The following is an 11,102-nucleotide window of genomic DNA, read 5'->3' as shown; positions in this document are numbered from 1 at the left end:
AGCGACCTACATGCGACTTCCATCGCAGGCATATCCATTGTCCGCCGGGGGTTGATTTTCTTTAGGCCTCAAATGTGTATCCCGAATCCCCGCTGCCTTTGCAAGTGATCTCAAGTTGTCTCGTTCGGAAGCCGCCTGCTGCTAGGTGCCCTCTTCTGTGTCAGTTAAAACATTATAACGACCCACAATAAACACACACTATTTTTAAGTGAACCACCTCTACCCCAACAACTCACTTTGTGGCCCTTGTATGTTCTAATGGAACGGCTGACCCGACACAGACACAACATTCGCTTCTTAAGCCTTTGTATGTTCTAATGGAACGGCTGACCCTACACAAACACAGACAAAGCATTCGATTCTTAGGCCCTTGTATGTTCTAATGGAACGGCTGACCCTACACAGACACAGACACAACATTCGCTCCTTAGGCCTTTGTGTGTTCTAATGGAACGGCTGACCCTACACAGACACAGACTGAGCATTCGCTTCTTAGGCCTTTGTATCTTCTAATGGAACGGCTGACCCTATACAGACACAGACAGAGCATTCGCTTCTTAGGCCTTTGAATTCCAAAAGCGCATAACCACTACAACGCATTTCTGGTTAGTTTAGCCTAAATCTTGTATTATTATTATTATTATTATTATTATTATGTTAAAAACGAACGAGCTTTCATGCTCTGGCGCTGCCAGGGTCGAGTTTCGTTAAAGAGAAACAAAATTCATTGTAGTTCCTTTATCGGCGTCCACTGAGGAATCGTATGGTGATGTGGCAGGTCTGGAGCAGTACCGCCCTCTGACAGGCAACGAGAATCTTCAAAGTCTTTCTGAGGTCAGTTGTCCTTATCCCTTTGGTTGTCATAACAATGGGGTATATTGTTATTTTAGATAAATTCTGTTAGTCTCCAAGCTTAGGTTTCCATATTTTCTTTGTTTTTCCATTTCAGTTTTTTTTTTACATTTTGAGACAGTGGTACGGCGATATCCTTAATGGTAGCGGTTTTTTTCTTTTTTAACAATAAACAGCAGATCAGGATTAAAATCTACCGTTTTGTCAGTCAAAATAGGCCTATCCCAGTTTAATATGTGATCAGTATATTCGAGAACCTCTTATGGCAAGTATTTGTAATAAGGAGGATTACTGATTATTGACGATTATTGATAAAATTTTATATCAAAGCCAAGTGTTTGTGTATACATTTTGCAACTTGGTTATAGCGACCTAGGTATGCAGATTCTGATAAGGCTGAACATCCTGCCTTTATGTGTTCAATTGGCTCATCCACATTTCCTAATTTTCGGCATTATTATTATTCAGTGGAACAGCAAGCATTACAATGACATTTTTTGGGGCATCATCCAAAAGAAACAATAGAAAGCCCCATTCCCAACCATAAACCTTTAAGCCGTCCCATTGTTTTTCATTGTATTCCTTCAATTAAGAGGCCAGTAATACAGTTTTAAACAAAGCACAACCTTCTTTGAATCATCCATTGCATTCTAGCATATCCAAATAATGCCTCCGCACTAGCCTACATACATTTTTAACCAATGGCTCGTTGTCACATGTTGCGACGTCGCACGTCAGTGTAGAGGCCCACTATAAAGATATTGGTCTCGGTCTAATATCAGTCCAATGTGTTAAGTTGAAATGAGCGCAAAAACTGAAAACATATGTGATTCATGTTTTCTGACGTAATTTATTGAAAGTCTATTTGCTGGTAGGCTATGTGTTATTATTATATTCAAGGCATTTAGGCCTACTATCAAAATTAGAAGATAACTCAATTGCCGAAAAGAACACACTTTTTATTTGGTTTTTAATAATTTTAAATGAAAAAGCCTATGATCCAAGTATGTTTACACTAACGTGAAATCTAGGCCTATATGACATGTTTTTTCTCCCATTTCCTATTCTCGGATGAAGTTAAAACTTTGCGCAATTATTCATTAAACCTGGTAAGACATAGGCTAATTCAACCCAAAAAGTCATCCAATTAGCTAATTAATTGTTGGTGATAAATTATTTTGTTTCATTGGAAATAAGGGGATAAAATGCTATTGTAATGAGAGATGTGGATGTGTGTATGGATTGAAACCCTTTATTACGATCTGACACGCGCGCCTTTTTTCCCTGTTTTACATTCTCAGATCAAGTTGAAATTATGCATACGTATTCATAGTCGATGATAATACCCGAATCAGTCTAAAAATTAACCAATTAGTTAATCATTTAGTACTAATTAATTAATTTTGTTTTATATGGCAGGAAGATATTTCCAACTAGACCCTGTAATTAGCGGTTCTTTCCCTTAAAGAACCTTGTTTTTTTTTTTTTAAGTATTTCTTGTTTACCCTTCTGAAAAAGTGAAACCCTCTGTATTAATTTCGGTCCTAAATCTAACAGGTAGTATCTTTAACTATTTTATCTTATATAATACAGACGTTATAATTCAAAAAAAAAGAAGATGCATTTAGTCATGCCAATGACCTAAATTCTGATAAGTCACTGGTTTTCCTGGCTAGCCCAGGCAACCCATTCCATGCTTTAATAGCACTAGGCTACTGACTAGGGAAGAAGAAGTATTTGTACAAATTTGTCCTAGCATACGGAATGTGGCTTTATCTTTGTGTCTTTCTGAGTATTTTATTAGATTTTGTATTTGAAGATTATGGTTGAGTGTTATGTATAATTGCTACTTTACTTATTATGAGTCTTTCGTCTTTGCCCCGTGGCCGTCGCTTGTATTTGGTTTTACTTGTAGGCCTACGACAGGGATTGTTTTGTGATCTGACCTTGTTATCTCCGAGTGTGGTCGACTGCACTTTTTCTTCTTCCGCGCCTCTGCAGCCGGTTAGTGTTTTTGTTCTTTACAAGAGTTCCCCGGGATCGATTCTATAAATAGAATAGATCTCTAGATCTATACATATTCCATATTCATATTAGATCAAAGATTATATAAATATAGATCTAGGCCTATTATGTTATAGATTTTGAACTAGATCTAGAAGGTCTGTATAGAAAAGTTATAGCCGAAAAGGTTTTTTTCCTTTGTGTCTATGTACTAAGAGTCTATTATAATACTAGCAGTGTTTTTGTGTTTTACCGAGTCGGCGAGTTCTTCTAGCACTGACTGCTAGATCTAGTGCTACTCAGCCTACTGCTAGGCTTAGCAGGCTAGGGCCTAGGCCTAGGTAGATAGGGTTATTTTAGATTAGATTAACTGCAAAAAGTCACTAAAAGTGCAATGTAGGTTTTTATTTTGTAGTAATAGTATTATCATAATTATATCTAGATCTATGTACTGTACGCAATTCTGAATTCATAATTAGCTTACTTATAGTATAGTTATACACTGTGACTCACTGTGTATAACTTAAGACTTATACTTATACTACTTATAGATCTAGATCTAGAATCTAAATCATGGTTAGGTATCGTATAGAATCTAGATCGATATATTATACTAAATTATAGGTCTATCATACTATCAAATATATGAAAGTTAATAAATATAGATTTAAATAGATCTAGTGAAATCTAGTGACCAGTAGTGAGTAGATCTCTATAGACTATACTATAGTAGTATAGAATAACTTCAATAAATAAGAGTTAAGACTAGTGACTAGATCTATATACTATATTAGATAGATCTATATTTATATTATTATTACTAGTATAGACTACACTGACTATACGCATAATCAATAATAATTCCATACACAGTCACACAATTTTTTTAAAGGTAAAATAAAAGCTGGCTCACACTTCATTCAGATATTTTAATCATTTTGCCTGGTTGTGTGGAGGATGGCTGCCTGGTCGTGCGGAGGATGGCTGCCTGGTCGTGCGGTTTGCGCGGTGGACTGTCGTTCGGATTTATCGACAGTCAAGGGTTCAAACCCTGCCCGCTCCCATCCCCCGTCGTCCTGCGGGAGGTTTGGACTAGGAAGTAAACTATCTTTAACTCTGAAGGAACATCTGAAACATGTAAAACATTTTACAAACAAACAAAAACAAACATATGTGATAGTGATATAAAGGGTGTGCTTATGCTTCTAAGCAGCCTAGTCATGAAGTAAGTTGTCTCAATAATCCTGGGTTTGAAGCCTTCCATGTGCCTTCCCCTACCATCCTGCACGAGTTTAGGGCTAAGCTGTAAGTAATATTCTGAAAGAACATCGAAACATGTAAAACAGAACAAACAAACAATGCCACAAGCTTTTTTTAACTACTCCTTGAAGAATATCACTTCGACTTGTAAGGCTGAAGATGATAAGACTTTCTATGCAAACCGCTGAATTTATATTTGTAGATTTAGAGATCTAGTAGTTGGCTATGTTGATGTCAAATTTTGGTAAATGTATTTATAAGTATAATTAGGCTATGATCAAACCTTGTTGGTTAATTTGTTTTATAAATAGTATATGTTTGTAATATAAAATTCTACTTAGGTTGGTATTTTTTATTTGTAGATAAAACTATTGTGTTCTCATGTTTTAAACTATTTAAGAGTTTCTTCATCTTACAACAATTTTATTTACTTTTTGACACACCATTTTAATATTTGTCTTTTTGTTTGTTTCAGCATTAATTTGTTCATTTCCTAAACTTCAAAGAATTTTATAAGTTGTGAAAAATGTGTGATGCACAGCAGTATTTGATTCTGGATCTGAAGGATAAAATAGAAATTGATAGTGATGAATCCAATGAAAAAACACAGGAAACTGTAGTTCCAAGTCACCAGCCATCAACTGACTTGAAACAAAACTTCACACTTCAACTGAAAAATGAATTTTTTGTAAAAAGTGAGGACAAGGGTTTGAAGACAGCTTTTGGATTAATACAACCAAGTGATGAACAAACACTTAAAGTATCAACGCACCAAAGCTTAGCGGATGAACTGAAAAATGAAATAGAAAGTGAAACAAAAGAACTAGACGAAACACATTTATTAACACAATCACCTAAAGAACTGACGCAAACATTTTCTACCGATGTTAAACAAGACTTCAGATTAAAACTGAATTGTAGGATAAAAAGTGAAACCGAGGAACGGGATGAACCAGTTCTGCTAATGCACCCCTCTGTTGAAGAAGTAGACAAATCATTAAATGAGGTAAAACCAGACATTTCTGTTTTATTTAAAAATGAGATAAAATTAGAGAAGACTGAGTCAGAAGAAAAAACTAATCAACAGCAGTTGGGGACAGCCATGAGAATGAAGAGTGAAATAAAAGTTGAAAGTCAAGACACAGAAGAACCAGTTTCTTTTGTAAATCCTGATCCTGCCGAAAGCAACTTTCGTCCTCAAACCCCTGATGACATCATTGAAAATCAACAACAGGTAAGATATGTTTGACATAGCGTAATACTATAGGATCTATGTTATGTTTTGTTATATGATGAGACTCTTTTAACAATATATCAGCACAAAACATCAACGTAATAGTTTAAAATTAATTTAATCTTCATGAACACTATCAACACTATTAAGTTTCTATTCCTCCATTTTTGGTTCCCCTCTTTCAACACCCGTTCGCACCATTTCACATTCACACTACCATGCGCACGTAACAGTCTATATGTACTAAGCTAAGGGGGGATAAGCCTTGTGTAGAGAACTAAGTTGTTTGCTAAAAATGTTGAACTGTAGTAACTAGCGTTTTGACCATCCATCATAGAGGCTTGAGACCCTGAGTTAGAGTTCAGACTAAAGCAACTTTCTGAAAAAAGAAAATAGCTTTTGAAAAAAGCAGCTCAAAACTTTCTCCAAGAGTTCTCCTCCCCCCCCCCCCATACACACACACACTAAAAGGAAATCACTTTTTATCTTAATAATAAACCCTTGTCTAGGATTCCCATTAGGAAACTTGTGATAAAACCCTTGTGTAGGATTCCCATTAGGAAATTAGTGATAAAACCCTTGTGTAGGATTCCCATTAGGAAACTTGTGATAAAACCATTGTGTAGGATTCCCATTAGGAAACTTGTGATAAAACCCTTGTGTAGGATTCCCATTAGGAAACTTGTGATAAAACCATTGTCTTGGATTCCCATTAGGAAATTTGCGATAAAACCTTTGTCTAAGATTACCATTAGTGTCAACAAGTTGGACATATTCATTTGTATAGATCTTTAATGAGACAACGGTCATGGAAATTGAAGAAATTAGCCATCAAAGTTTTTACCAGGGAAACAAGCATATAAGTTTCTACTTTGTTTTTATTTATAGGACAATAGGATGGCCTCCTGGGTTCTAACTCGGATGGAACCTCAGATACTTGTATTAAAAGTAATTAAATTTACTAATGCTTATCAGTGTGAATTGGTATCTTGCATTTATTGTAATTTTTTTTTTCAACAGGTACATTTCTTTACAAAAAGTAATAAAAAGACTTTACTCCAAGAGTCTGGCTCTGTTACTAATCAACAAAATGTCAGCCAAAGGCATGAATCTTCTTCAAAATTCAAATGTAAAATATGCGTAAAAGAATTTTCTAAGTCTAGATATTTAAAAAGACACCAGCTGGTACATAGTGGCCAGAAGAAATTTAAATGTCAAATATGCATGAAAGGATATAAAAAGTCTTCAAGCTTGAAAATCCACCAGCTTGTTCACACTGGTAAAAAACAGTATAAATGTGAAATATGCAAGAAAGAATTTATTTATCTTCATTATTTGAAAAAACATCAGAAGATTCATATTGATAAAAAAACATTTAAATGCCATGCTTGCCAAAAGGAATTCAGACAGGCTTCAAATTTAGAAAATCACATGTGGCTTCATACTAGTGAAAAATCCTTCAAATGCAACTTTTGTCCAAAAGCATTTTTTCGACCGTCGACTTTCAAACTACACCTTGAGACTCATACTGGGGACAGACCATGTAAATGTGAAATTTGCGACAAAGAGTATAGCAATTTTGCCACTTTAAAAACCCACCAGCTTGTCCATAAAGGTGAACGATCAATCAAATGTCCATCATGCGATAAAGTTTTTTTTCACCATGCAGATTTAAAACGGCACCAATTTCTTCATGCTGACAAAAAACTGTTTAAGTGTCAAATATGCCAGAAAAGTTTTTCACAGCCCAGATATTTGAAATCTCACTTATTAGTTCATAGTGATGAAAAACCATTTAAATGTGAAATATGTCCTAGATCATTTTCTGAAGCCAGACAACTAAAAAATCACCAGTTTGTCCATGATGGTGTAAAACCTTTCAAATGTGAACTCTGCGACAAAGAATATGCTTTTTCTATACAACTGAGGCGGCACCAGTTGATTCATTCTGAGGAGAAAAGAGCTCAATTTAAATGTGAAGTATGTAAAAAGGAGTTCATTGATTCCTGGTCCTTGAAGTCACATCAATATATTCATTCTGGTGACAAACCGTTCAAATGTCAAATATGTAACAAACAGTTTGTTCGTTCCGCTAAACTGAAAAAACACCAGCTGATTCATACAGGACAGAAACCATTTCAATGTCAAATATGTCTGAAAAGATTTTCTCAATCATCATATTTGAAATCTCACCAGCTGACACATTCGGATGAAAAACCGTTCAAATGCCAAATTTGCAATAAAGGGTTCTCGGTATCTCGTCAGCTGAAAAACCACCAACTGGTTAATGGTTGTGAAAAAACATTTAAACACCAAGTATCTCACACAAAAAAATCAAAAACACCTCATTTGAGTGATACGGATGAAAAATCTTTCAATTGTCAAATTTGCAAGAAAGTATTTTCTCGGGCAAGTTATTTAAAAACCCACCAGTTGCTTCATACTGGTGAAAAACTATTTCAGTGTCACATATGTCACAAAGAATTTTCAAATTCTTCTAACTTGAAAAGACATAAATTGCTTCATACAGGTGACAAGCCATTCAAATGTCAAGTGTGCCAAAAAGAATTTTCTCTGTTGACTTATTTAAAATCTCATCAGTTGATTCACAGTGAACAAAAATCAAAAGTGGAATAAGCATATATACCAGTGTATAATACATCTATTTTCATATATGCTTACAAAATCTAATTTTATTTATTTAAAATCATGTAATTTAAAGTAAAGTACCCTTTCACATCTTGTGATCTATAGGGCATATGATGTAAAGGTCATCTGATTCTGTGGCCCTCAGTTAACCATGGTATCATGTGGTCGGCACATAGACCAAACGCCTTTACTTTCCCCAACTGTCAGGTACTTATTAGAGTTGGGTGGACTTAAGGGAGTCCTAAAAATCCTGAAATTCTGATCTCGCAAAAGTAAATTAATAATATAAGTATTATTTAAATTTCCCCCGTTAAAGACATAACAAAAGTATTACATATAGATATATTTAAGAAAAAAGTCTATATCTATATTACATACCGGGGTATAGATCTATTTAGTTCTAAGAAAGAGGGCACTCTGCATAAGGTAATGTCCCTCGATTACTGTATTTTCAGGGATATAACCCACAGGTTATACACGATTTTACAAACGAGTGGCAGCTGTGCAGGGTTTATATTATTTCACTCATAAGCATAGCATAATGGAAACTATGGACATATATGTGATTCTTTATACCTCCCATAGTTTGCTGTGTGATTGTGAAATGTACATTGGAAAGATTTATGAACTTCTCATTATAAATCTCAAGAAAACAAATAGTACTGATGCAGCAGAGAATTTTTAATATGCCAGTAATCAGTTGTGATAGTAAGTAAGCAACTAAACTAATTTGCTGATGTAGGTAATGTCAAAACGTATTAATTACTGTGTATGCAATACATCTGCAATCAATCACCAGTCTCACTATTGCCAATGTCCTTGATATAGATAGTGAAGCCATCGAAACTTGTACCGTATTCAGTCTTCTTCCACTAATGAAGCATGTTGGCAGCAACAGTTCAGTCATAAATCTATGCCTGCAGAATATATAAGAGTGTGGGTTGTACGATTTTGTTTTTACTTGTTTTGTAATTTGTGCGTGGTATTTGCCTGTGTATGGTATATGCGCAAAAAAAGAGTAAAGCTATACCAGTAAATTGTTTATTTAAGTAAACAATTTTATTATGTTAAAATTATTGTTTACAATTTTACTCACATATTCTTAAATTGATTTAAAAAATGTAAAATAAAATATAAATTATCTACCAAATGTTTCCTTACAGATGTATAATCATTTGGGGATCTATATTTATTATAAATTTGTAGTGTTATTGTAACCTCTGTTCTATTTGTCCTGTTGATATCATTTGTGCTAAGCTTTAAGTTTATAATTTTAAGGGAAGAACTGCAAAGTTATGGTGGGGTAGGCTTGATGGAAGAAATGCTATTTATTAATTTGTTATGCTATAATAATTTTGAAACAGATTTTATGAAATCTATGGTATATATGTGTTTTGTTTTAAATTGTCATAATTCTCACTTGATGGGTCCATTATCAAGGGAACAGGGTGAGTTTGAAAGTTTGTACAATAATTCTGTTATATAACTGTAGACAGACAGAATTGATTAAAAAGGTGAATGATTTGACTATGTAAGAGATTCCATCCCTCCCAAACTTGTTTCTGTGGTCCAACGTTAATGAGGGTGTCATGTAGCCATCACAATGACCGACCTTTACTTTCCCCAACTAATGTTAGGTACCCATTGCAGCTGGATGGACTCAGAGGCGTCCAATGATCTCGAAATTAAAAATCTCAGTCTTCATCAGGATTTGAACTTGGTTCTCGGTTCAAAAGTCAAGTGCTCTACCGCTCTGCCACCACACATCCTCTCCAAACTTGTCTGTGTTTATTTACTCTATATACAATCCCATGATCCCAATCTTCATTTGAGTCTGTCGGGGATACAGACGTTACTTCAAAAGAAAAGATGATTACATACTATGTATTTAAAGTGTCACTAGTCATGCATGCTTTGTTCATCAGTGTCTTAAACTCTGCTAAGTTGTTAGAGTATGGAGCTGCATAGAGGTTTTATTTGACATAATTCATCCAACAATTCTGTTATTATTGTGTACTGGATGTAACCATCTTACAGCGACTGCCCCCCTCCTTTTCTTAAATGTGTCAGTTGGTGGCTGTTATACCTGTATAGAAAATTTTGATGTATGATTGAACTGTTGGTGTGCAACATGTGAGTTCCTTCCAACCCACAGTTTCCTTCACTTGGTTCATGAATGTGAATTATTCATGTATTCTTACTTGTCCAACCTAGTCTAGTTGACAGCTTTATTGTGTAATAATAAATTTGTATTTGTGATACTTGCAGAAATTTGTCATTGTTGTTTTTAGTTTTATCTCCTATTTTCTTTGCTTGTGAGTAATGTAAGAAGTGTATTGTCGTTTTTGCAGGGTCCTAGGTCAGAGACTATGCATGATGTCTGCTAGAGCATTTGGTAATTATAGCTTTTAGCAGCAGCTTTTTACACCACTGGCCAGATTTTTGTATTTTTTTTTTTAATTTTTAATGTTTGGGTGATATTGCCTGTTTGTAGTTCTTCTCCATCTTTCCTGGTAATCCTTTCATCTAAAACCAAGTTTAGGTGTGCAGGAGTCAAGGAGTGAATGTTAGTTGTCTGATTTTTTTTATTTTTTTTTATAATAAGTTTGATATGATGTGGTACCAACCATTTTTCTGGGTTATCCATAATTTCTAATTTTTTTTTGCTCTGGATAGCAAAAAAAAAAAAAAGAAAATTGAACACTTTCAAAATAGGCTCTTCATTGTTCTGTTTCTTAATGCTTGACTTGAGCTCTGAAGTCAACTAATTATTAATTGTAAATATGTCAGTCAGCCATTTTTACATACTTTATAAATTTCTACTATTAAGAGATCTGAAAAGGCTTAAATCAATCATGTCACTTCCAGTTCTAATTTTCTCAACACTTCTCTGCATATAGTTTCTCTCGGGACTGTGTACAGTGAAATGATAACTCCACTTAAGCATTACAAAAATAAACAAGCAAAATACGGAAAAAAACACAAAGTTTATATTAAGTCTACCGGTGTATAAGCTTTGTAAATAAATGGAAAAGTTCTATTTAGTTAAAAAAATAGAAGCAGCAAAAAATGGCAACAATTCAAGGATTAATTCATTACTGGT

General features: G+C 34.5%; 1 protein-coding gene across 2 annotated transcripts; it reads left to right on the top strand.

The window, feature by feature from the left end:
• Positions 1-2,869: 2,869 nt before the first annotated feature.
• Positions 2,870-11,068, top strand: LOC106053759 (zinc finger protein 85-like). Of its 2 annotated transcripts, none has more exons than XM_056044194.1 (3): positions 2,870-3,014; positions 4,592-5,350; positions 6,371-11,067. In XM_056044194.1, exons 2-3 carry the CDS (start codon positions 4,643-4,645, stop codon positions 7,985-7,987), a joined length of 2,325 nt encoding a protein of 774 aa, XP_055900169.1. In that variant the 5' UTR covers positions 2,870-3,014; positions 4,592-4,642; the 3' UTR covers positions 7,988-11,067. The 2 variants fall into 2 exon arrangements, with proteins under 2 accessions (XP_055900169.1, XP_055900170.1); XM_056044195.1 differs by lacking the exon at positions 2,870-3,014 and adding an exon at positions 3,123-3,252 and having other exon boundaries at positions 6,371-11,068.
• Positions 11,069-11,102: the final 34 nt, after the last annotated feature.

Source organism: Biomphalaria glabrata, chromosome 10, assembly GCF_947242115.1.
Source record: "Biomphalaria glabrata chromosome 10, xgBioGlab47.1, whole genome shotgun sequence".
In the NCBI taxonomy this organism is placed as follows: domain Eukaryota; kingdom Metazoa; phylum Mollusca; class Gastropoda; family Planorbidae; genus Biomphalaria; species Biomphalaria glabrata.
Note: the sequence above shows the minus strand (reverse complement) of the source record. Positions and strands in the feature narration are given on the sequence as shown.

Excerpts from the sequence above, each read along its gene's own strand:
- LOC106053759 (XM_056044195.1), top strand. The coding sequence starts at position 4,643 with ATGTGTGATGCACAGCAGTATTTGATTCTGGATCTGAAGGATAAAATA. Across the intron at positions 5,351-6,370 it reads TCATTGAAAATCAACAACAG|GTACATTTCTTTACAAAAAG; the intron begins GTAAGATATGTT and ends TTTTTTCAACAG.